The sequence below is a fragment of the Mesoplodon mirus genome, assembly GCF_964341445.2.
Source record: "Mesoplodon mirus genome assembly, chromosome: 1".
NCBI lineage: Eukaryota > Metazoa > Chordata > Mammalia > Artiodactyla > Ziphiidae > Mesoplodon > Mesoplodon mirus.
In genome coordinates, this window is record NC_138976.1 from 12,340,485 (window position 1) to 12,367,036 (window position 26,552).

At 40.9% G+C, this 26,552-nt stretch overlaps 2 protein-coding genes and 1 long non-coding RNA gene across 4 annotated transcripts in view; 2 read left to right on the top strand and 1 right to left on the bottom strand.

Annotated features, from left to right (window-relative positions):
* The window catches only part of RC3H2 (ring finger and CCCH-type domains 2), a 52,358-nt gene extending 46,537 nt beyond the window's left edge, over window positions 1-5,821 (top strand). Inside the window, exon 21 of the mRNA XM_082622070.1 lies at window positions 553-5,821. Within this exon, the coding sequence (XP_082478196.1) occupies window positions 553-748 (196 nt within the window). The 3' untranslated portion in view covers window positions 749-5,821. The remainder of the gene's footprint in view (window positions 1-552) is intronic.
* Window positions 5,822-7,037: 1,216 nt separating this feature from the next.
* On the bottom strand, window positions 7,038-16,033 carry LOC309807522. 2 transcript variants are annotated; one of them, XR_014294594.1, is made up of 3 exons: window positions 15,430-16,033; window positions 10,112-10,323; window positions 7,038-9,934 (listed from the first exon to the last, which is right to left on the bottom strand). It is a non-coding gene; the product is annotated as an uncharacterized lncRNA (long non-coding RNA). The 2 variants fall into 2 exon arrangements; XR_014294595.1 differs by lacking the exon at window positions 15,430-16,033 and adding an exon at window positions 10,561-10,862.
* A 133-nt stretch (window positions 16,034-16,166) lies between these two features.
* Window positions 16,167-26,349, top strand: PDCL (phosducin like). Its single transcript, XM_082627234.1, has 4 exons — window positions 16,167-16,283; window positions 17,888-18,064; window positions 21,469-21,650; window positions 23,850-26,349. The coding sequence occupies exons 2-4, from the start codon at window positions 17,893-17,895 to the stop codon at window positions 24,399-24,401; spliced, it is 906 nt and encodes a 301-aa protein (XP_082483360.1). The 5' UTR covers window positions 16,167-16,283; window positions 17,888-17,892; the 3' UTR covers window positions 24,402-26,349.
* The last annotated feature ends 203 nt before the right edge of the window (window positions 26,350-26,552 follow it).

Sequence of the window (26,552 nt, forward strand, 5' to 3'; positions counted from 1 at the left end):
TTGTTAAATTCATTTTTGGTTTTATCCTATGAGGGGAAGACCTTACGTAATAAGGCAATGATTTGGTCAGTCTGGATTTTTAGGAGAGGAGAACTAAATTTGAACTAACCAAGTGGTCCATTTTAGTAGCCTAAAACTTGCTTTTGGTTGGGATAAAAGTTTATGTTTATGCTCTAGCATCAGGTTATACTTCCTCTGATAGCCAAACATCAAGACTACAAAATGGAGAACTAAAACCTAAATGAAGGGTTTCCCTTTTTAAAAATCTTGCTAAGATATTTTTGGCCCTTAGTATATAATTACTGCCAAAAATATGGGCTAATCTTGAACTTGATAGATTGTTGGCCTTAAATTAACCAGTGTTCTAATTTTTTATTATAATTTTTGGAAAATGGAACTTTTTTAGTGACCTCCAATACTTTTTAGTGAAAAAGACATGCCTTTGCTAGGGGCTCTTAAAGTGTGTTACAACTTTTATTCAGCGTGTATGGTTACTCTTAAAAGTTTTCACTTAAAGCTAATTTGTTTTCAATGTCATTTATTCTCTCCCAGGGAGGAGCAAAAAACAATTCTGCCGGTAACTTCTTGCTTTAGTCAGCCACTCCCAGTGTCCATTAGCAATGCGAGTTGCCTCCCTCTTGCCACATCTGTCAGTGTTGGCAACCTCATTCTGAAAACTCATGTTATGTCTGAAGATAAAAACGACTTTTTGAAACCTGTTGCAAATGGGAAGATGGTTAACAGCTGAAAAGAGGTTCATCTTTCAAATCTGTGACCATACCATGGAAGCATTTACACTAGCTTTTTATATATATAATATATATTATATAATGTATATTTTTTTTAAAAAAAAGATATTACTGGGGGCATCCATTTCCTGTGGACTCTTTGATACTTCAAGCCCTCTTGCATTAGCATTATGAAAAAAAAAAGAAAATTTACTTTACTAGGGTAACACGTTCACTTTCCAGAAGTGATTGGAATTTGGACATTTAACTTAAGCTTCAAGCAGCTTTTTATGAGTTTGTAGCAATCCGGTGCAGTAACTGAGCCATTTCCTATTTTAAATGGCTTCTATAGAAAATTAACAACTCAGTTATTAAACTAGCAGGATCCTACAATGATACATCTAGTGAAAGTAGACTTAATTAACTTATTTATTTCTATTTTATGTTTCACTGAGAGAAATTTCCATCTCATTCCAGCTGCTTTATTTATCTTTTTCATGGGACTTTGCATGGATTTTTTTTTCTTTTTTTTTTTTTTTTTTAAATTTTGAAGAGTGGAGTTAGATGTTCTTACCATAGAATTTTACAGGGTTATATACTAGCTTTCTTTACTGCATTATATGTAGGAGTGTGGTGCAGTGCTTTTATCTGTAGCATTTAATTTTTTTTCAATTTTCCATTTTTCAAAAATAGTTTCTGCTTTGTTAATATTTATACACAGGCTACTTGTTGAAGTAAGTAATTAAATATATAACCAAGTGCCTAAGTCTTTCAGCTGATGTACTAGATATTAAATTCTCCTAAGTTATGCAGAATCGTTTTTACAATTTTGATAAATTATGCACTAATGTAATGGCAGTTTTTTAAAATGCAGATTTAAGCCTGTACATTATGAATCTGATGACTTGGCAAAAGAATCAGGTGCTTTCAGCTTTCTTGAGAAAACCCTGTATGTAGTGTTTGCACTGACTAACAAGATGGTATTGCTGGGTTTTTAATTTAAACTAATTAATTTGGATGTTCATTGCATTATCTTGGTTAAATATCGTTTATTGTTACTTCATGTTGGGGTTTAATTTTCCTTGTTTTTCTGACTGTTAGGTTGATATGACTATGAACCATGTAATAATAGAACATTGGCTAACCTTTATTCATACTTAAAAACATGAATAATTTCTGCCCTGCTAAAATGTGACTGAAAAGTGTTTTGACTTGGCATCTGAAAGTATGCAGTATGTTCAACAAGCCAGGCTCCAGATTTGTGGGAGGTATTTTATTGAAACCTAAATTTCAGTCAACATTTGAAAACAAAAGCTGGGCATTCCTTCTGGGTGATCTTACCTATAGTTTGTGTCTTTGTTTTTCCCCCCATTTCTTTAAGATTAGTTTGACTTTTATTATTATTTTTAATTAACTTCTGTGAAGTTGTTTACTCTGAAAATTGTACTGGAATATTTTAAGCCAAGCTGATCTTTCACCAGGTGTACTGTATGTAAGGGCTTTTCCTGCTAGCAAGATGCTTAAACAGGATCATGTTATTGGTCGTCTGAGCTATTTAGTTGTTTTACAAAACCACAGCATTGTATCAGATAAGATTTTGATAAAAAGTTTTGTGCACATTTCCAGGGGCGGGAGGGTTGACATTTCCCTGAAATTTCTTGATCAGAATGAGTAAATACTGGTGTTTGATACCTGTCTTAATGAACATGCTCATAAGGTGACTGATAAGTTGTAAATATACCTGAGAAACAAAGGGGTAGTTTTGATATTCTGGTGTCAGTATGGAAGATCTTACACATTTATTTAATACTCAAATGTATGAAGATGTTTGTTTGTAGCATAACAGCACAGTAGCCTTGACTTAGTTTCCTTGGTTAGTACTGTACCTTTTTGCCATGGCCAGTGCCCCCATCCCTACAAGGACATTTTATTTATTTCACGCTGTAACCTGAAATGAATAGGAACAAGAGTTTTAAACCATGTTACATTAACTTATTTCCGACATTATAAATTAGCCTAGGATATTACAGGAACGTGATTGTTATATAATTTATATCAGAACCTTTCTATAAATATGCGCTTATTACATTTGAAATGCTTCCAATGTACTTTATTTGCTGTTTGTATTTCCAAAAAGGATATGCAAACCAGTATGTCTATTTCATGGATATTTAAATAGTGAGATCTTCCATGTTGAAGGTAATGTATTTTTTTTTAAGATTTTAAAATTGCTATTTTGTTACAAAATAGAGACCTATTAACAGTTTGAGAGCTCCTTATGTGCCCTCAGGGAAAGAACCCTCTGTGCAACAGAACTACGCAAAACATCTTCAGCACGTTCTGAGGGTGAATATATACTACATAAATTGATCTTGTGTATTTAACCTTATCTTTTTAATTTTAAAATTGAAGTTTTGAAACTTGGTTGTGCTCTGCTGGAGGGGGTTGGGATAAACTGCTTAGGTGTTTGCCTACTTGTCCAGTGAAATTACATTTGCATCAGTGTATGTATATACCTGCCAACTTATTGGTATGTCTCAGAACATTTATATTAAAATAATGCTTGTCTTGCAGCAGGTGATCCCATAAAACAGTAACTCCCTGTTCATAAAAACTTACTCTCTTCCTCACTAACAACATAGGAATTGTTTCTATGTTGGGATTATTCGGTATTGCATCCTTTATGTAGTGATCATCTTCTGTTTCTCGTGGTGTGTTGGATGTGAAATAAAGACATTGGTTCTCTGCCACTTGAGAAGGAAGAGCAGTTTATCTGATCCTTCTTATGAAAGGTACCTAATGATATAGAGGAAAAAATTACAAATTGGACCTAGAATGTGACTTTTTAAAATAGGGGGCATTCCCTGTCATTTGACCCTTTACCAACATGTTGTGATGCACATATGTTTGAAATCAAAGGATATAAAGCAATAGGAGAGGAAGTTTGTACTGTTGTCAACTAAACTGCATATGTGGTGTATGGTCTAATAAGGAAAAAGTAATCCGAGGTCTGGAAACTGGGAAAATGGTGAGGTTTTTGTTTTGTTCTGACTTTTTGTGTTTTTTAAAATGTCTAAGTCCCATTCTGAAGACCATGTGCCTCATTCAGATACTGTGATGTAGCATCAGTAGTTCTTTCTTTGTGGTCTCATTTCACCTTATGAATCCTGAGAAAGTTACTTAAGTATGTCATCTAGTTGGTAACTGAACAAAGCACATTTCCTTTGCCTTTCCTGCCATGACTTACTTTCAATACCATCTAGTAAACCAGCGTCATGCATGAAAGTTGTGCATCGTAATTTTCAAGAGAAGGTACTTCAGTGGGTCAGTGGCACTGATGTTTTTCCTAGTAACTGTTTACTCTCACAAGAGGATAGTAAAAGAAACCTATACTAGAACTGAATTTTTCCATTTGTATGGATCTGGTCACTTTCACTCAAGTTTCAAGTTGATTCTAAGTTTATAAAGTACATCCCAATTTTATATGCTGCCTTGAGAAAATTACCGGATGCACAGTGATTTGTAGGAATTTAAAATGGGATCATTTAAACATTTGAAAACATTGTTTTAAAAACCATCTAGCTTGCTTTTGCGTTTTACATGTTAAAGCCCATGTTGTCTTGTTAACAGGGGTGGCGTTTGTAATGATCAGATTCAGCATGTGATTTCAACTTTGAATGTTTCTTCCCTAGCTTCTAGAGTCATTTTCTGAGCAGACTGTCACCAGTATTGGTGACTAATCATTCAAGGGGAAAGTTGCATTGCAACTATGTATTAGTTTCCTGGAAGAACTTTCCCTGTGTTTTAGTGAATGAAGAGTGTTAATGGGATCACTTACTGTAACTCCTTCTACATAAGAACCCCTTCTGCAAGCAGACCACAAATGAACATGCTCAAGGAGTATCTCATTTTCTGGGTAAATTGAATAAATTTGCTAGTTACTCCTTTATACTAGTAGTGGTTTCTTTGTATCCCTTTGCTGGCAAGGGAATACAAGGAGTCAAGGCCACCAATCAGAACACCCCACATTTGAGTGGAGCCCTGTTTTTACTCCAAGAGCAGTTATTCCCCCAAGTCTGAAATTGGCAGTTTTTTTCTTTTTTTAAATAAAAAAATTTAAATATCCTTAAACCAGTGGAACACAGACACTGGCTGCACTTAGTACTGCCAAAAGCCAAGGTCATTTGCATATATTCCATCAATCTGTCAAGAATTAGGCCTCACTTTATAACCCAAGGCATGGAAGTGCATGCATTCTCTTAGCTGGGCAAACAATTATACTGTAGTTGTGATACAACACATGTGGCTTTTATTTGTACTGCACATATCCACTGTACAGCCACCTGGGAGTATCGTGGTTAGCTTGCAGCAACTGCTGTCTGCATTTATACTGTTTATTGCATATTCTTTTCCCTGGAAGTGAAAGAGAAATGTTTTTCTTGTTGCATTGATTACATTTTATAAATTTGCTTAGCTGGAAAGTTTGGGAAAAGAGGCCTGTTTGTCAATTGTACAACCGATTGTGAAGCTCTAGTGTGAATATTTTTACGTCTGTATTAGACATTTTCTTTGCAAATCTATTGTTCGATTGAAATGTAAATGAAATTAAAGATGGTGTACACCCATCATGTAAAAAGCAGGCACCATCTCTAAGATGGATTTAATGCTCATTTTTAAGGCATATACTCAGCTTCTATTTAAAACTATAATTTAAAATAATTCTGTACAATGAAATGGGGAATATATATGGGAATAAATTCTATTCCATTTACTTCAATTTGAATTTCCAAATTGTAATGTTTCCCTTTGTGCTATATAGGAATAGGATTAAATGGGGGAAGGCTAGGATTCATAAGGCCTGTATATGGGGGGAGGGCAGAGATGGAACAATGAGGGTTGTGATGATAGTGAATAGCAAAGAGTGAATTCTGTGTGTTTTTGCTGTAGCACTGAAGTGAAGAGATATTAGCTTTGGCTGTTCACAGAATAGAGCATCATGATTTTCAGTGTTTGAGAGAAAATTGATGGAAAAAGTTTGCAGTACTTGACATGTATTTGCATGCACAAAATAAAATTATTTGTCCACCTTAAAAGTTGTTTGTTTAGTGTCAATATTAAGTTTCTAGTGCATTTTAGTTATCTTGACTTCCTTGGTAAATTTTTTGGTTTAACTAAGCTACCAGGTTACTCCTTAAGATTTAAACAATCACCTGCCTCATGCATTCATCACTGGGAAGGATCTGAAAGAAATGAATAGGCTAGGGAGGTTGAAATAGTCCTCAATTCAATCAGTCACTTCGTTCATTCAATATGGAGTACTTTCTGTATGGGAGATGAGGGTGTAGATAATACTAGCAGTTCACAGTCTAATGGAGAAAATAGGACAAATAGATAAATAACGGATATGAAGCAATATATCACAGAAGTATGAAGGCTGTTCTGTTGAACCTCAGAGTGTAACAGAGAACGGCCTGAGTGATTCTAGACACCATTTTCACTGGGCCTTGAGTAGTTTTACTCATTCACTCAACTGATGAATTTTAAGCCCCTGTCTGTGCTGGTCATTAGGGTTGAAGGTCAGTGAAACAACAAGCCCTCTCTCTAGAAGCTCTCAGGGTGGGAAATGGGAAAGACAAATCTGAATAACCAGCTCAGTGAGCTATGTTCTAGTATAAGGTATATGGAAACTCCAAAAGGGAAATTATGGAGTGGATGGTAGTGATAGTGAGCCAGAGGAACTGCTTCTTTGAGAAATGACTTCAAAGAAGGGCATTTCTTTGTAGGCTGAATAATATTTCACCAAGCAGAGCTAAGGGGAGAAAACACCTGAGAACCTACTGTAACTTCACAACAACCCACTCGGTATCCTAACAGCCCTTCACTATAAATATTATGATCCCTGTTTTATATTTGAGATGTTAAGTAACTTGCCCAAGACCTTGTAACTAGAAAGTTAATGGAGTCAGATTTCTGATTCAAGTCTTATTCTACCTTCCAAAGATGGTGATGGTGATGGTTGGAACCTATTTTAGCCATAAGTGTTACAGTGGAAGGAGTGTTTGAGGAATAGCTTAACTAACTCTTAACAGCACTTAATATGTTCCAGACACAGTTCTAAGTGCTGTAGGTATATTATCATCTAGAACCATTATTGTCACCATTTTACACATGAGAAGACTGAGGCAGAGACCTTAGAGAATTTGTCCAATTTGTCCTATTTACCTCATCTAGCTGTGTGATCTGATCATTGCGATCAGATCACATAGCTAGATGAGGTAAATAGGGACCTCTGTGAAGGACACTAAATACTAAAGAGACTGTTAGGGAGTCTTGGAAGTTAGATGATCTGATTGATTTGGGGTTTTAGAAGATCACTTCGGTAATAGTGTGAGGTGAAGCTGGAGATTGACCAGCAGGGAGACCAGGCCAACAATCTAGGTAAGAAGTGTTTAGGGCATGGCCAAAGAGAGGATGGAGGAAGAGATGGATTTGAAAAGTAGGAGAGCGCAATTGACAGGATTTGTTGTAGAGGAAGCCTACCAGACATCTCCATTATCGTGGATTAAATTTGGCTTAGAATCCCAGACCTCGTTGCTGAAAACAGACCAATATTTGTGAAACAGGTGATCTTGTATAAGCCCTGGCATGATCATTGAGATCAGGAAGAAGAGGAAGAACCATGGATAGTTGATCCAGGCAAAGGAGAGGAAACTTAACTGAAGGAAATGAATCCCAGGAAGATTTTTATTTCCCTTATAATTGACACCTATTGGAGTAATGATCATGCACTTTAACAAAGATTTTTTATAATTGAAAACTCAATAGTGCAGTGGTTCCAAACTTACCTGCACATGGCAATCACCTAGGGAGCTTTTAAAAAATCCCAAAGCCCAGATCACACCCCAGACCAATTAAAACACACTCTCAGGAGGTGGGATCAAGGCATCAGTACATATGAAGCTCCCCAGGTGCTGCCAATGTGCAGAAAAGTTTGGGAACCACTGCCGTAAAGAATGAAAACGGGTTTGGGGCCTGTCTTAGCCCAGGTGCATTCAGTGACATCCATCATCAAATGTTCAGGCCTAGGTAGTTTAGAGAGACATTCAACAAATATACTTTTGAGAATCTACTGCGTACTGGGCATTAGAGAGACAGTAGTGAATTAGTCCCTAATTTCATGAAACTTACATTGTAGTTCTAAGTACTGTGGGCAGTTTTAGATAGGGCAGTCTGCCGAACATCTTCATTTGGGTCTCTAATGAACATTTCAGACGTAACATGTCCAAATCTGAGTCCCCAAACTGTACCTCCAGTCTTCCCCATTTCAGTTATTTCCCCCTTGACTACTCTTCGTAGTCCAGCAGCAAGTCCTGTCAGCTCTGCCTTCAAAATAAATGTTCAGAATTTGACCACTTCACCACTGAGGTCCAAGCCACAATTATCTTTCACCTGAACTGGGATGGCTTCCTGTTCTCCCTGCTGCTGCCCTTGCCTCCCTTCAGTTTATTCTTAACCACAGCAGCTACAGAGATCCTCTTAAAATGTCAGTTTGATCACTTCACTCTTGGCTCAAAACCCTCCAAATGTTTCTTACCTCACTCCGGGTGAAAGCCAAAGTCTTTTCTTTGATACTTTGTTCACTGTGCTCCAGCTGCACTGGCCACTGAGTTCTTCACCAGGCCAGCCAGGCATGCTCCCATCCTAGGGCCTTTACCCTTGCTGTTCTGTAAGGGTAGGAGGCTTCCCGACCCCTGTAAGAATCTTCATCACTAGCTCTCTCACATTCTTCAGGTCTTCACTCAAAAGTCAACTCAGTGAAAATTAGATGCAGAGTAATGGGGGTGGAGGGTCTGGGGAGTGCTATTTAAAATAGATGTTTTAACCCAAGAGACTGGATGAGATCAACTGAAGTTGTTTTTGTTCTGTTTTGTTTTACTTTATATTCTGAAATAATTATAGATTCACAGGAATTTGCAAAAATAATACAAAGAGGACCCATGTACCCTCATACAGTTCCGCCAATGGTAGTATCTTACATAACTATAATATCAAAACCAGGAAATTGACATTAGTAACAATCTACAGAACTTACTCAGATTTCACTCACTTTCACATGCATTCATTTGTGTGTGTGTGTGTGTAGTTGTATTCAGTTTTTATCACATGTAGATTTGTGGAACCACTACAACTTAAGATAACAGAACTGAAAAAAAAAAAGAACAATTGTTCCATCACCTCAATGATCCCTTGTGCTATCCCTTTATATTCATGTCATTCCCCTCCCTTACCCCCATTTTCCTATCCCTGGCCCCTGGCAACCACTGATTTCTTCTCCATCTCTGTAATTTTGTCATTATGTGAATGTTATATAAGTGAAATTATGCAGACTGTAACCTTTTGAGACTGGCTTTTTTTCACTCAGCATAATTCCCTTGAGACCCATCCAAATTGTTGCATGTATTAGTAGTTCATTCCTATTTATTGCTGAGTAGTATACCATGGTATGGACATACCACATTTTGTTTAAACATTCACCCATTGAAGAACATTTGGGTTGTTTAGATTTTTTGACTATTAACAAATAAAGCTGCTATGAACATTTGTGTACATGTCTTTGTGTGGACGTTTTTTGTTTCTGAAGTGTTTTTTGAGCAGATAAATTAGTGTACTTGGACAACCTCTGAAGGAAATGGATAAATTCGACTATATGGTCTTAACTTAAAAATGGACAAATTCCTTCAAAATACAATTTACCAAAACAGATACAGGATGAAAAGGAAAATTGGAATAACTCTTGTATTAGTTACCTATAATCACATAACAAAGTACCCTCAATTTAGCAGCTTAACACAATAACATTGTTTCACAGTTTCTGTAGGTCAGGAATCTGCATGTGACTTAGAGGAGTCCTCTGCTCTGGGTCTCTCACAACCTAGGCGTTAGCTGGCTCTGTAGTCATCTCGTGGCTCTCCTGGTGAAGGGTGTGCTTCCAAGCTCACTCCCCTTATTATTGGCAGGATTCAGTTCCTCCTGAACTGTTGGAATGGCAGCCTCAGGTTTTCATTGGCTGAAGGTTGCCCTCAGTTTTCTGCCACTTGACCCTCTCTAGGGCAACTTACAATCAATATGCTAGCTTGGCTCATCCAAGCAGCAAGCAGGAAGAACCTGGGACCAAGCAGGGGGTGGGGGCCAGGTTGCATTCACGCCTGCACAAAAGAGAGAAAGCACGCAATAAAGTCACAATCTTTTATAGCCTAATCTTGGAAACAATATCCCATCGGTTTTGTCACTTAGAAGCAAGTCACTAGGTCCAGACCCCACTCGGACCGATAAAGCTTCCAAAGACCCCTGCCTGGTATTCATGTCCTGGCATAAGCTCTCACCTGAGTGTGGACTGGACCTAGTGACTTCTTTACCCCCCATCAGGAGATAAAAACCATAGAGGGGGGCTTCCCTGGTGGCGCAGTGGTTGAGAGTCCGCCTGCCGATGCAGGGGACACGGGTTCGTGCCCCGGTCCGGGAGGATCCCACATGCCACGGAGCGGCTGGGCCCGTGAGCCATGACCGCTGAGCCTGCGCGTCTGGAGTCTGTGCTCTGCAACGGGAGAGGCCACAACAGTGAGAGGCCCACGTACCGCAAAAAAAAACAAAAAACAAAAACAAAAACAAAAAAACCATAGAGGGGATGTTTGACACAAAAGAATTATTAAAATTTAGTAGATGAGCGACTATAAGATTAAGGAAATCCCATATGGTACCCTATGGCTTAGGGAGAGTAACTAAGGAAGGACAGACTTGGAAAGGGGCCTCTTATCAAGACTGGGGTGCAGACCTCATTGGAGAAGGTGAAGTTCAGCCCACTGGGCAGCAGAGAAGTTTGCTGGTTTACCCAGGCTGGGACTGGTTGCCGGCAAGCAGAAAGCAAGTCTGGAAACACAGGCGAGCTGCAGAGGAGCCTGTGGAGGGAACTGGCGCCAGTGCAGACAGGAGGCCTTCAGGACACTGATTTCCATGTTGAGAGGGTCACAGGAAAATTATTGCTAGTCCAGACAGAGGTTGCAAGATCATCAAGGAACCACATGTGCTGGGCCTGTGGCTGGGGAAGAACCCACTGTATGTCCTTACAGCCTTACCACTGACCACAGCCCTCCTCCTCCAGTGCCCTCTAGTGAGGAAGCTTATCATTGTGCTCACTGCAAAGGAGAGATGTTTAAAGGAATTCAGTCCATTATTGCAAAGCAAGAAGGGTGAATTGAAGGCTGAGAGACAGATTATTTATTGGCACAGGGACCATTTTAGAAACTGCCTGCCATAGCGTTGTATCTACTAAACAAGTGAAATTCATTATGAAAAGCTTCCCACAAAGAAAACTCCAGGCCTCCCAATGGTTTCACAGGTGAATTCTATTAAACATCTAAGGACAAAAATAACCTCAGTTTCACAGAAGCGCCTTCAGAAAATGGAGGAGGAGGGAACTTCCTAACTAGTTTTATTAGACGAATAAAACCCTGGCATCAAAACCTGATAGTAAATTTACACAAAAATTACAGCTCAGTATCCCTTGTGAACATAGATGCAAAAATCCTTAAAGTGTTAGCAAATCCAGATATTTATATAAATTATAACACATGTCCAAATAGGGTTTATCTCAGTAATGTAAGGTTGGTTTAACACTTGAAGATCAACCAGTGTAATCCACCATATTAATCAGAATACAGGTTATATTTGTTATTATAAGGTCTCAAAATTTAATGAAGCTCCATTCTGATTGGCTTATAGAGATTAAAAATGTCTGTAAATAAGAGAAACAGAAATATTTCTAAAAAAGAAAAAATTTGCCTCTTACATTTTTAAGTGTGTGGGCTATTTAAAGAAAAATATTGTTACTAAGAATATTGTTACTAAAGCAATGAAAGCAGAGGTTTTCTGATTTTCTCAGATGCTTTCAATCAAAACCTTAAAAAGAAATGTAATTGCTTCTTAAAGACAATCCAACATCTAAAGCAAATTTCAAGTTACAAAATTAAAGCCTACACTAAAGATACCAATTAAAAAAATTTTTTTAAACCATTATATAAGGAAGTGGCCCTTACTGGTTTTATATTCATTAATACAAAAAGAAGTTTAATCTAACTGATGTCTAAAAGTTGTTTAATTTCTAAATAAGAAAGACGTGTTCAATTGCCACAAACTGGCCCCACACTGACAGGGAGGGAGGAAAAGAGAAAGACCGGTTATTTCAAACAATCCTCATACTGGTTGATGTCATCCAAAACCATCTTTAGACCTTTAATACTTGCATAACAAAAATAATCCAAGTGGCAGGGACAAATCTGTTCTAAATTTACAAAAATATTGGTGGAAAAAATTTTATCTGGGCAACTCAGTGGAGGACCAAATCTTGTTTTATCTCTAATTATTATGATCTGGGAAAACTATAAGGGTAGAGCAAGCCTTGGAACCCAGCTTCGAGGCATCTAAGCATTTCTATATAAATTTCATTCAGTTACTTCAAAACTTTAAATATGTTTAATAATAGTTTGTAAATCTTCTGGTTGGATCAAGATTTTCCCTTGATAAAAGGCAAATGCTTTAACAGCTTATTTTGGTTTTCCCACTAGGGAATACCTTCAATACTCTCTATGGATAAACAAAAACCTTACATTACAGGTAAAATACTTGACAAACTATAAATTACACATGGTACTCTCATTAAAAGGAAACTTCACTATCCACATCATCCCCAGATACTGGTAAGATAAATGGAGTGGTCCTGATGAATACTGTTAACTATCTCATGTACACAGTCATATTCCTGACAGATGCAAACTACACTCCCAGCAAGGATACCACTGGATAATCCCTCTATAATACACAACTAGGAGAATGAATATATTAAAAGAGACCAATAAAGATGAATCTTAAAACTGTAAATTTACATTTAGACTTGCATTTTATTAGTTTTCTCCTCCTCTTTCTCTTTTTACCTTTTGTTTATTCCTGTTTTCTGTCTCCTCAACTCTTTAAGCTGTGTAATTTACAATGACAGCTATCCTTTCTGGCTTTTAATTATGTTACCTAACTTCAAAATCCTCAGGACTTCCCTGGTGGCTCAGTGGTTAAGAATCCGCCTGCCAATGCAGGGGACATGGGTTTGATCCCTGGTCCGGGAAGATCCCACATGCTGTGGAGCAACTAAGCCCGCGAGCCACAACTACTGAAGCCCGTGAGCCTAGAGCCCGTGCTCTGCAACAAGAGAAGCCACCGCAATGAGAAGCCCGCGCACCGCAACGAAGAGTAGCCCTCGCTCACTGCAACTAGAGAAAAGCCCACAAGCAGCAACGAAGACCCAACGCAGCCTAAAAAAAAAAAAAATCCTCTAAAATATTATCAACCTAAATATGTCTCCATACTTAACTGGCCTTCAGTCCCCCTAAAGAGAGCTTCTGTGGTAAGTAGTTCATAGGATGGGCCCCTGAGCCTCTTGGTATGGTATTCATGTTCTTGTGTAATTCCTTCCCCTTGAGTGTGGGCTGGACTCACTGGCTCATTTCTAATGAAAATAATACAACTGAAGTGATTGGGTGTAACTTCTAAGGTTAGGTTATAAAAGACTGGTTTCCATCTTGGTCTTAGATTCCGTCTCTCTCTCTCTCTCCTTCTCTCTTACAATATACAGAGACAACCTGTTCTGTGTACTTCGACTTAACAGTTTTCTGGAGAATCTATAAATAGCTAACATTGTTTTCATTGATGCCTTGAGCCAGACAGCTCCAGGGCAGACTGCCTAGACTGACTGCTTTGCAAAATGCTAGCTTGTCAGTTTCCCTCTAGAAAAGCAGACAAGGCTCATGGTTTCCTGACATCCCACATTTCCCCCCTGTCTTTTATGAATCCATTTTTTAAACCCTCGTTGACAGTCACCTATTGATTCTCTCCTTCCTATGAGTAAATTTGTTTGCATATAATTAACTGCCTCCATGGTATTCTTTGACAGGAGTATATATAGAACGAGTATACACAAAGAAGGTGTCAAAAGTTTGAACCTGGGGCATTCCGTTATTTAGAGGTCAGAAGCAGAGCAGTTAATGAGGGTATCAACAAAGCTGGAGAAACTAGGAGAAGGTATCCTTCTGAAAACCAAGAGAAGAAAGGGTTTCCAGAAGGAGGAGTGATTAACTGTCAAATGCTGCTGAGTGGTGCAATTAAAGCAGAACCGAGACTTTACTGAGGATTTGGCAACTTGGAAGTCACTGCCTTCATAGGTGTGGTTTCAGTGGACTGGTGGGAACAAAAACCTAATTGAAGTAGGATGAGGAGGGAACAGGGCAGATCTATTAGATCTGGCTGTAAAGGAGATCAGAGAAATGAGATGTGGCTGGAGAGGCATGGTGAGGGAGGAAAGTGAGGGTTGACTCTAAAAAAATTGTTAACTTTTGGAGCATAATAGATAATGCTTTCACATGATTAAAAATTACACATAAAACATTATGTATAAAATGTCTCCCTTTCACTCCTGATTCCCATCTTAATTTATTATTTCTTGTATATTCATCAATTCTTCTCTTCATGCACACATACGAAAACATTATTCCTATTTTTTATTGCAAAAGGCAGGAAACTAATACATAATGTTCTCCATGTTCCTTTATTTTTAAACAATACATTCATGCAAGTATATCTATAGGATAAACTTCCAGGAGTGGAATTGCTGGGTTAAAGGCATATGTTTTTGCAATACTGATAGATATTTCTCAATTGCCATCCATAAGTGTTGTATCAACTTATACTTTCACCAGCCATGTATTCCCCACAGTCTGTTATCAAACTTTTTTTAAACAATCTGAACAGTGGAAAATGGTATCTGAGAGGATTTTCTTTTAGAAATGAAAACTAGGAAAATTTTAGAAAGAAAATAGAAAGTATTAGAAAGAAAGCCTGAATATGCAGGGGAGAGAGAGAGAAGGTAACTGCAGGCGCAGACTTCGTTACTAGGCTGGAGGAGCGGGATCCGCTGCACTGGTGATTCATTTAACAGGTACAGATGCAGGGGGTTGTTGTACGTTTTGAAGGTGCAGGTCTCTTTTGATTGCTTCTATTTTTCATGTGAAATAAGAATCGCAGTCATAAGGTAGGCGGGGAGAGGGTGTTGAACATTTGAGAGAAGAGATGTGAACTGCTTCGCCTAGAGTCGGGGAGTAGCCTGCCCAGGGCAACTACGATTGTTGAGCAGCTCTGAGGGCCCCCATGAGGATTGCAGCCTTAAATTTAAAGTGAATTTTGAAGGAAAAGGAGCACCATGCATGAAGAAGAACCCTGCTTCAGGGAGATGTGAGTAAAAACAAAAAAGCAAAGCATTTATCTAGTATTCATTTAACAAATATTTAGGGGGACTCTCCTACACAGGGGCACTTGTTGCTGGGTCCTGGCTTGTCACTTAACAGCAGATCACAAGCATATTCAAGTTGGCTGTTCACAGAAATCTGATTATTCATTATGCAAACAAAAAATATAAAAAGTTACCATAGGATCTCTTTATATGAATTGTTCTTAACTTTGGGGATGGGGGTTCTGACTCTTTTGGTAGCCTGAACAAACAGCTTCTCAGAAAAATATGCACATATACAAATTTGCAGACAATTGCAGGTGGTGTAGAACCACAAATTAAGAATCTCTCAAACTTTAGGGAAATAAAACTTACCTGTTTTAAAGAGTGTATTGTTTTAGTATATTTCGAATGATTCAATTTACACAAAGCTTTCCATGAGCTACTTCGTATTGTGTACTGGACATCTCAATAAGGGCTCAGAATTTGAAATTATTTTAGGTTTCCAAAAAGTTGCAAAAATAGTATAGAGTACCCCTATGTTCCTCACCCAGAATCCCCTAAAGTTAACATCTTACATAACCGTAGTACAATTATCCAAACTATTGATACAATAATATTATTACTTGATACACCTTGCTCAAATTTCGTCAGCTGTCCCATTCACGTCCGTTTTCTGTTCCAGGGTCCAATCCAGGATTTCACTTTGCGTTTAGTTGTCCTGGACTTGGTTTGGTTTTTTGTTTTTTGTTTTCCTTCTTCTTCTTTTTTTAATCCAAAAGGGCTATGTGTTCTTGGGCAAATTAATGTCCGAGTCTGTCTTCTGTCTTAATAGACGTGATGTGATTAAGAATCAATAAAAAAAAATACATGTGGAATGTTTTCGGAAACTTCAAAGGTAACGAAATTGTTCTTACTGCTCAAAGCTGGGCATATCTAGTGTGGCCTTTCGTTCAAATTAAAACAAAAATAAAAATAGAAGCGTATTATTATTGTCGAGATGTTTGTCCCCAAGTAGGACCCGTAGCTTCTCCCTTGGCCGCCAGGATACGCTTCCTCTAATTGGGCAGCGTATATCCGCGCTGACGCAGGAAGGCCGCCTCATTGGTCCGCGCAGTCGGGACTCAGGCGGCTTTTCTCTTAGTGCTCAAGGCGCCGACCCATTTCTCTTTCTCCAGCCGAGCGCTCCCTTCCTTCCGAAGTGCCAGCCTGAAGGGATCCAGACTGAGGTAGGCCGGGTAGCTGCACTGAGGTCAGCCGGGAAGAAGCGGCGGGCATAGAATACAGGTGGGAGGTGGTGGAATACGGGTGGTCGACGAGCCTGGATGAGACGGTCTTGTCGGTGCGCCCCCTCGACCCCCACGCTCTCCGCGACTTCCCTGCCCCGTCTCCTCCGCTGGCCCCACCTCCCTCGGGCTCCCCTAGAGCTTCCGCGCCCCTCCGCCGCGCTTCCGCTGGCCCCGCCCTCGACCCTCTAAGGTCCCGCCTCCTTCGCGAACCCTCCCGCTGGCCCCGCCCTCGACTCCTCCCCCGAAAGGCCCCGTCTCCTCCGCCGGCCCTCCCTCTGGCCCCCAGTCCGCCAGCTCTCCCGATGGCCCCCGCCCTCGACTCCTCCCCCTAAAGGCCCCGCCTCCCACCAGCCCCTCCGCTGGCCCTGCGCTCGCCGCCTCCTCAGCGGCCCCGCCCTCACCGAGCACACATTCCTCCCCGTCTCTTTCTTCCCATCTTTACCGCCTTGGTCTCTCCGCCTCTTTAAGTTAAGTTTAGTCCCCCTATTTCTCTCCACCTCCCTGCGCCCGGCCGTGTACCTGCACCTTTTTCTCAACCCTGCCACTTATGTACCCCTCTCCTCATCTGACTGCCCGGGTCACCGGATTCCCCCACTGATTCAGGCTGCCTCTATATGAGCTTGACAGATTGTGCAGAGGCCTCGTGCTGGGCATTGGAGGTCTCTGTTTGCAAGACCTCCCCGCCCGGTGGGAGAGTCACTTTGTAATGGAGTCTAACAGGCTCGGGGATGCCTTTAATCAAAGATGCATAGTATTGGGATGCTTAAAGGAAGGGGTGCTGGAGTTACAACCCCTCCTTGTGCGATCTGCAAGCAGGCCTGGCAGGGACTAAGCTGTACCTTTCTCCCAGAATGTACCAGGCTTCTTCTGATGCAGAAGCTTGGCTCTAACCATTGTCCTTTACGTTTAAACACTGGGGAATGATTAAAATCTTGTCATGGGCCCGTCTTTTAACCAAAGTTATTAGGGCTTCAGAGCCCATCCATCCTAACCCTCGATGTGCTGATTGCGAGGTGGAAGGCAAGAGACAGATGAATGATTGGCTTAGGCAAACAGTGAGTCAGCGTCCCATTCTTGATGCTGCTTTTTGGAATTTCTCCTGAGGATTCTTACAATTTTTCAATTACCAGCAGTCCTACTTGGTAGGTAGACCAAAGAGTATGTGTAGATAAAACCTTCAGTCAGTCAGTAGTTTCCTCCAAGCCACCACCCTACTTCAGTGTATACTATTCAGAAGATGGTGACTCACACCTTCAGCCTCTTGGAGTCAGGAATCCCTGGGGTCTGAGCCCAGCTCCACCATTTGCTGTAAAGGTTGGCAGAGAAATTTTATCTGAGCCTCAATTTTACCTTCTACAGAAAGAGCATGATAAACCCTATCATGCATGGTCATGGTATGGATTTGCTGAGATCCTGCTTAGGAAAACAGTCACTCTTACGGTCCTGTACATAATAGGATCTGAGCACAGGTGAGCCCTAACTCTTCAGATTCATGTCTGTCTGATTCAAGCCAGCAAAGAGCCTGCTGTGTCGCCCTCTCCCAGGCACCATGACAACCCTGGATGATAAGTTGCTGGGGGAGAAGCTGCAGTACTACTACAGCAGCAGCGAGGATGAGGACAGCGACCACGAGGACAAGGACAGAGGCAGGGGTGCCCTGGCCGGCAGTTCCACGCCTGCAGATGCTGAGTTAGCAGGCGAAGGCATCTCAGTTAACACAGGTACTGGAAATCCCTGTGCTCTGGGAACAGGTTTAAAAAATACGGGAGTTCCCTTGTATGTTATTTGTCATTTTCCCTTGGTGCTTTCAATAATTTTTCTTTGTCTTTAATTTTTGCCAGTTTGATTACTATGTGTCTCGGCGTGTTTGTCCTTGGGTTTATCCTGTATGGGACTCTCTGCGCTTCCTGGACTTGGGTGGCTATTTCCTTTCCCATGTTAGGGACGTTTTCGACTATAAGCTCTTCAAATATTTTCTTGATCCTTTCTCTCTCTCTTCTCCTTCTGGGACCCCTATAATGCGAATGTTGTTGCGTTTAATGTTGTCCCAGAGGTCTCTTAGGCTGTCTTCATTTCTTTTCATTCTTTTTTCTTTATTCTGTTCCGCAGCAGTGAACTCTACCGTTCTGTCTTCCAGGTCACTTATCCGTTCTTCTGCCTGTTACTCTGCTATTGATTCCTTCTAGTGTATTTTTCTTTTCAGTTATTGTATTGTTCATCTCTGTTTGTTTGTTCTTTAATTCTTCTAGGTCTTTGTTAAACATTTCTTGCATCTTCTTGATCTTTGCCTCCATTCTTCTTCCAAGGTCCTGCATCACCTTCACTATCATTATTCTGAATTCTTTTTCTGGAAGGTTTCCTATCTCCATTTCATTTAGTTGTTTTTCTGGGGTTTTATCTTGTTCCTTCATCTGGTACATAGTCCTCTGCCTTTTCATCTTGTCTGTCTTTCTGTGAATGTGGTTTTTGTTCCACAGGCTGCAGGATTGTAGTTCTTCTTGCTTCTGCTGTCTGCCCTCTGGTGCATGAGGCTATCTAAGAGGCTTGTGTAAGTTTCCTGATGGGAGGGACTGGTGGTGGGTCGTGATCACTTCTAATTCCAGCCCCGTGTCCAGAGATAACCTAATGTTACCATTTCACTGTGCGTGGTTCTAGCCATTTCACTGCACAATACGAATATGTATGCATAGCAACATGCTGATGATTAAAACAGACTTGCCTGCATTTGAATCCAGCTTCTCAAATTGATAGGTGTTTGATATCACCTAAATCATGAGTATGAGTATATTGGTAGTATAAATTCCGAGAAATGGCATATTTACACTTTTACATTTTATTATTTCCAAATTGCTGTCAGTTGAGTTGGTACTGGTTTATAGTTTAAGCAGGAGTGTGATATTTCCCCATATATGTGACCTTCTACTATGTTATCAGACTTTTTGATCTTTGCCATCCTCATGGATGGCAAATGGCAACTCACCTTAGTTTTATTTTCTATCTTTTTAGGAGTGATGTTGAGCCTCTTTTTATAATTTTAAGGGTTGTATTCATATCCTTTGCTCATTTTTGAAATTGGGTAGTTGGTCTTTTTCTTCTTAGGGAGCTATATATTAAGGAAATTAATCTGTGGTATGAGTTGCAAATATTTCTACCAGTTTATTGTTTGACTCTTGGCTTTTGTTCTTATCCTGGCAGAAAGTTTTTTTTATTGTTATGTGCTTGAAAGCATTATTTTATAGTTTCTTAGTTTTGTTTCTTATGTAAAGGCCTTTCTTCACTCCAGGATTATAAAAAGACAGTCCCATGCCTTTATTTTTTTTTTTAGTATTTTTATGATTTTTTTTTAACACAGCTATCTATCTGGAATTCATTTCGGTGCAAGGTATGTGGTAGGACTCCAACTTAATTTTTTTTGGATTGCTGCCCAGTTGTTTCAGCATCATTTATTGAATAAACCATCTTTTCTCCATTGTTTTGAAATGTGAGTTTTACCACGTACTGAATTTCTGCTTATATTTGCGTCTTTAGCCGTACTTTGTAGTCTCTTCCACTGATTTGTCTTTTACTGTGCTGTATCACACTGTTTTTAAGGATCGTGTTATAATATGTTTTAGTATCTGGTAGGTCTGGTCCCCCGCCCCATACAATACCCTTCTATTTTTATTATTATTTTCTTAACTTTTGCTTTCTTATTATTTTCTTAACTTTTGCTTTCTTATTTTTCCACCGCAAATTCAGGAGCAGGCACATGTGTGTAATCACATACTTTCATCAGAAACGCATTAAATATATGGATTAATTTGGGGATAATTGGTACCCTTGTGATGTTGCATCTTCCTAGCAAGGAATATGGCGTTGCTCCATTTATTCAGGTCTTTTGTAGTGTTTCTTGGCAGCATTTTAAAGTTTTCTTTATACAGATGTTTATATTTTTGTCTGTGGTAGCAGATGACCTCCTAGTCTCAGTGTCTTGTGACAACAAAGGTTTTTTTCTCAATCATGTTACATGCTGCCTGTTGGGGTCAGCAGCTGCCCGGCTTCTGCTTTGTATGTCCTGTCATCCAGGAACTAGGCTGAAGGAGCAGCCCCTGTCTGGGACATGCTGTTCTCATGACCAAGTATAGAGAGCAAGAGAGGGCTGTTGGAAACGTGTAGTGACTCGTTGCGTTTTTGCTCAGAATCCATTGGCCACAGCACGTCACATGGGCAAGCCCTACATCAGTGGGCTAGGGATACATGTTCTCATCCCACAGGAGGTATTGCAGTTCATGTGGTAAGGGGCAGGGCTATATAGCATGGGGACAGGGGGTGTGGGGGTAGCTTGACTAACAGAATAACCTGCCAGAGTCTTGTTAAAAAAGTCAGATAGAGGGGCTTCCCTGGTGGCGCAGTGGTTGAGAGTCCGCCTGCCGATGCAGGGGACACGGGTTCGTGCCCCGGTCCGGGAAGATCCCACATGCCACGGAGCGGGTAGGCCGTGAGCCATGGCCGCTGAGCCTGCGCGTCTGGAGCCTGTGCTCCACAACGGGGAGAGGCCACGACAGTGAGAGGCCCGCGTACCGCAAAAAAAAAAAAAAAAAAAAAAAAAAGTCAGATAATACGGAAGCATAGTAAGAAAAAAGTAAAAGTTCTCTCTCACCAGTCCCCTTAGATCTCACTGCCTAGAGACAACCACTGTTAACAGTTTACCTATTTTTCTATGGACATACAAATGTACATGCACATATACAAATATCTGTAAATATTTATACATGGACATACAGTTCTTTTTCTAAAAATTGAAGGATCATACCACGATACTGTTCTGCATTTTGCTTTTTTTTTGACCTAATATGTTTGGACATTTTTCATGGTAGGGAACATATAGCTGCCTCATTCTTTCTAAGAGTCACTTTGTTTTCCTTTGAGTAGATGAATCTAAATTTATTTCACGCATCTCCTAATGCTGGGCCTTCGTGTGGCCCTTTAATTTGCAAACCAGGCTGCCTTGGACATGATTGCGTGTAGACCACGCTGCCCTGTGTGAGTGTCACTGTGGTGTCGATGGAGCCAGCTTTAGACAGATGTGTGCTGGCCCATAATCCCTCGCTCATCCTTGGTCACCTCCACATTCACACCACCTCAGGTCCAAAAGGCGTGATCAACGACTGGCGCCGCTTCAAACAGCTGGAGACAGAGCAACGGGAGGAGCAGTGCCGGGAGATGGAGAAGCTGATCAAGAAGCTGTCCATGAGCTGCAGGTCCCATGTGGACGAAGAGGAGGAGCAGCGGAAGCAGAAGGACCTCCAGGAGAAGATCAGTGGGAAGGTAATTAGAAGCGCCCAGGCCTTTCTCAGAGGCTACCCTGGCTGCTGGGGTTAGTGATTCAAGCGGCGGAGGGGTTTGATTTGGCCTCCAAGAAGCGGTGCAGGGCTTCCCAGGTGGCGCAGTGGTTAAGAATCTGCCTGCCAATGCAGGGGACCGGGTTCGAGCCCTGGTCCAGGAAGATCCCAAATGCCGCAGAGCAACTAAGCCCATGCACCACAACTACTGAGCCCATGTGCCACAACTGCTGAAGCCCTCGCGCCTAGAGCCTGTGTTCCGCAACAAGAGAAGCCACCGCAATCAGAAGCCCGCGCACCGCAGTGAAGAGTAGCCCCCACTCACTGCAACTAGAGAAAGCTGTGCAGCAACGAAGACTCAGTGCAGCCAAAAATAAATAAATTAATTAATTAAATAAATTAGAAAAAAGATACTAAGAAGCGGTGCAGTGCAGGAGAAAGTGCAGTCATGTCATAGCTTGGCCACACCTGGGTTTGAATCTCAGCTGTGCCACTAGTAACTGTGGGGATGTCTCTTCCACTCTGACTCTGGTTTGTCGTTGGTTAAATGAGGTCAGTCTCTCGATACAGTGCCCATCACAGGCTGGTTGAAAGTGCTCAGGAAATGTGAGTTTCCTGTCCTTTCTCGAGGTCTTACCTTGAGCCAGAAATAAACCTCTGAGATTGGGAGATATTATCCCCATTTTACAGATGGTGAAACCAAAGCTGAGAGGCGGGAGGGGACTTGCTCAGGGCAGTGCAATTAAGAAATGCTAATAGGAACTAGGATTCTAACCCAGATTTTCCTGTTCTTTCCATGATGTTGTTCTGTTTCACCTGAAGCCTATTCATGAGAATTTATTTTAGTGAAGCAATACAGTAGAAGCAGGCAGACACCGTGGAAGATATTTGGAACTAGATCCCTGACTCTCTCTTACCTTCCCAAAGCGTTCTTCAAAAGGATCCTTTAATCCCCACCATGCTTTCTGACCACGGATGGATGTCTAGAAGTGCCTGAAATCATTTGGCTGTGGCCCAAAGCAGCTCTTGGCTGGAAATACCCGCCGGGGTTGGGGAGCAGACAAGAGGATTAAGTGAGGAGTGCCTTGACCAGGAGGATGATTTCAGGGCATTAGACTCAAGCAAGACCATAACAGGTCAGAAAGAACCGCTCTGGAGGGGGAGCAGTGAGAGGGAAAGAAGAACGGCTCTGGCTGTGATGCAGTAACAACACGTATCCTGATCTGGTGTGGCCTCCCAGCCGCCACCCTCTCCTCTGTGCCAGGGTAGGCAGAGCTGGGCTTCATCACAGGAGCAGGGATGTCTTGCTACACCAGGGCAGGAGAGGGAGAATGCTTTTGTAATGGAAGCTGGCTTCAGGACAACATGCCCACAGCTCACAGCGCTTCCTTGTGCTGCGGTGGAGACCAGACAAAGCCACACAGCACATGATCACATGGGGCAGTCCTGCTGGGTTGTTGCAATGAGACAGAACTGGAAACTGCCTGAATGCCAGAAGTAGGGGAGTGGCTAAGCAAAATAGGCCACATTATGTATAATTTTATAAAACATGTTTGGAAGCATGAGGAATAATTTATGATATAATAGTGCTAAGTGGCAAAAGCAGGCTATAGCTTAATTGGTACACCCACAGCTGCTGTTATAAAAGCAGAAATGGTTTTAGCATGTGACTGGTAATAAAAAGAAGAACAGATTTTTAGAATGTGTGTGGCTGTGTGTTTTGGCGTGGGGGGCAAGGAGGGCGGTGCAGGGCAGGGATTATGAGTGTTCAAGTTCCTTAATGTCCTGTTGTCTTTTCAACAAAAACAAAACAGTGGATAAAATAATTAATCCATTGTCAGGACTGACAAAAAGACAAAAGCTCACGAAGTGATGTTATCTGATGCTGCCTGTCTGGATGGAGAGGCGCTATGACACAGTAGTTGAAAGCCTGGGTTTTTAAAAAACTCTAGTTTGAATCCTGGTCTTATACTTGCTACCTATGTGAACTTATACAGATAATCTCAAGTCTCAGCACCTCATTTGTAAAGTGGGGGTAAAGAAGTCCCCTCCCGATGGCGTTACCAGCAGATTTCAGTGAGGTATAACGCATCTAGAGTCTCAGCGTGGCGCCTCATACATCTTGTGTCACCCATGTCACTGTCGGGTTTATGTTTCTTGCGCTCACTTGCTGGTCCTCCCGCAGATGACTCTGAAGGACTTTGCCGTGATGAGTGAGGACCAAGACGACGAGGAGTTCCTGCAGCAGTACCGGAAGCAGAGGATGGAAGAGATGCGGCAGCAGCTCCACCAGGGGCCCCAGTTCAAGCAGGTTTTTGAAATCCCCAGTGGAGAAGGGTTTCTGGACATGATTGACAAAGAGCAGAAGAGCACCCTCGTCATGGTCCATATTTACGAGGACGGCGTCCCGGGGACCGAAGCCATGAACGGTTGCATGATCTGCCTGGCCACGGAGTACCCAGCCGTCAAGTTCTGCCGTGTGAAGAGCTCGGTGATCGGGGCCAGCAGTCGCTTCACCAGGAACGCCCTTCCCGCCCTGCTCATCTACAAGGGGGGCGAGCTGATTGGCAACTTCGTCCGTGTCACTGACCAGCTGGGGGAAGATTTCTTTGCGGTGGACCTTGAAGCTTTCCTCCAGGAGTTTGGATTGCTTCCAGAAAAGGAAGTCTTGTTGCTAACCTCCGTGCGTAACTCAGCCACCTGCCACAGCGAGGATAGCGATTTGGAAATAGATTGAATGGCTGGGCTGGTGGCATGAATTTCTCATTGTTTGGGCTGGAAGACACATGTCCGTGTGTTTATTTTCGTTCTTTTCTGTGTCTTCTGGCTTTTCTGCTGTTCTTTGTAGTCCCTTTTATGATATGTCAAGTCAAGAAATTCTTCTATCAAATCAGAATGCTGAATCACCTTGTGGCTATCCATAAAGTGACCTAACATTGTATAAACAGGAAGCCAGGCTTTTGAACTGTTTACTTAAGATTCTCTAGCATGACATCTCTGTTATTGTTTCCAGTCAGTATTTACATAGCATCCTGAAGACAGTGTCCTGGAAATTGTCTTCACATGATCTCAGAGGTCTCTGCCAGGTCCGGGAATATAATTCTATAGTTAGTGTGTTATTTGCAACATAAGTAATACATTTCCTTCATCAAATGATTGTAAATTATATTTAGTTATAATCAGACTCATAGTCTTAGAAGGCAGTTAAATTTTTTCCCCCTAGACCATATTCTCTCCCAGGGTCTTGTTTAAAGGTTCCAGACCATGTATGTTTGCCCCATCAAGAGGGGGTGACGGGGCTTCCCTGGTGGCGCAGTGGTTGGGAGTCCGCCTGCCAATGCAGGGGACGCGGGTTCGTGCCCCTATCCCGGAAGATCCCACATGCCGCGCAGCGGCTGGGCCCGCGAGCCATGGCCGCGGAGCCTGTGTGTCCGGGGCCTGTGCTCCGCAACGGGAGAGGCCACAGCAGTGAGAGGCCCGCGTACAGCAAAAAAAAAAAAAAAAAAAGAGGGGGTGACCCTTGTCGCCAGAGCCCATATCCTGCTCAAGCATTATTAAGTCTACAGTAGAGGAAGGATCGAGATGGACTGCCCTCTTGATGCTGAAAGACCAGCTTGGCTTGAAAATTAGAGCTGAGATAGAGCTGGGAAGCCTTTTTAAAGGAAGATCTTTCAATTAAGATACCCCTGCTCATCTTTTTCTGTTTCTTTTTTATTTAACAAGGTAATTTTTTGGTTTCATGTAGCTTTTGTTAAAACTTTTTTGCATATTGAGAAAGTTAATATTCAATAGAATACAGAAAATACAGAAGCAAAACTAGGAAAATTAGAATAATCCTGCCACCTAGGGTAAAACACTATTAATATTTTGGGATATTTCTTTCCAAGGTGTTTTCTTTGTGTACACAGACATTTTGTTTGCTTATTAAACAAAACAGTGGGATCATTCTGAACATACTGTTTTATAGTATGGTCAGCTAATATAGCAAACGTTTTTCCATGTTATTAACTACTCTTACGACATTTTTAAGTGGCTATTTATACCGTTGTATAGGTGTGCTGTAATTTGCTTGGTGGTTGTCTCTTGAAAACAGCAAAGACTTTTTATTACAAAAGTAATTGATGTTCGTTGTAGAAAATGTAACAAAAATTAAGCTAAAAAGATTTAAAAGCCTCGTAATTCCACCAACCAAAAATAATCCCTGTTAATCATTTTTACAGGTATCTTTCTGCTCTTCTTTCTGTGTGTTTATAATAATGATTGTCTTTTGAGTTTTTTCCTCATGTTTTTTACTTTAAAATGTGTACATTGTAGGGCCAGGGAAAATGTAATCTGTAATTAAATGTTAGCTTTAAAGTTCAGTTTTGCTTTTCCTGGCTATTTAGGAATTGACTAACTGTAGAAGGGTCATGACAGTATCTCTTGTAGTTAATCAACAAAAAGAAAGTGCATGGTTTTTTAATTTAAAAAACTCATTGTAGAAAGTGTGTGGAAAGTATAGAAAATTATTAGAGGCAGAGACAACTGTTGTCAGTGTTTTTATTTTCTTCCAGTTTTTTCAATATTTTTAATACATTGAGAGTTTTTTGAATTTAGTCTGTGTTTTGTTTAATTTAATATTATATCATAAATGCTTTGACATGTTATAAAAATTCTAAATAAATAATTTTTAACAGCCTGATAATATTCCATCACTTGGATATGCTATACTTCATTTAACCAGACCCTTAATATTGGATATTTAGATTCCTAGCTTTTTGCTAAAACACTTCGTATTTTGGGCTATATTTTGGATTATTCTCTTAGTATAGATTTCTAGAAGAGGAATTATTGGGTAATGGACAGAAACATTTTAAAAGCTTTTACAGGCCATCTGCTGGTTCTCATT

What these genes read in the sequence shown, in the direction of transcription:
- PDCL (XM_082627234.1), top strand. Translation starts at nt 17,893, where the DNA reads ATGACAACCCTGGATGATAAGTTGCTGGGGGAGAAGCTGCAGTACTAC. An exon ending in AGGCATCTCAGTTAACACAG is followed by an intron (nt 18,065 to 21,468) that starts GTACTGGAAATC and finishes ACACCACCTCAG; the next exon opens with GTCCAAAAGGCGTGATCAAC. An exon ending in AGGAGAAGATCAGTGGGAAG is followed by an intron (nt 21,651 to 23,849) that starts GTAATTAGAAGC and finishes GTCCTCCCGCAG; the next exon opens with ATGACTCTGAAGGACTTTGC.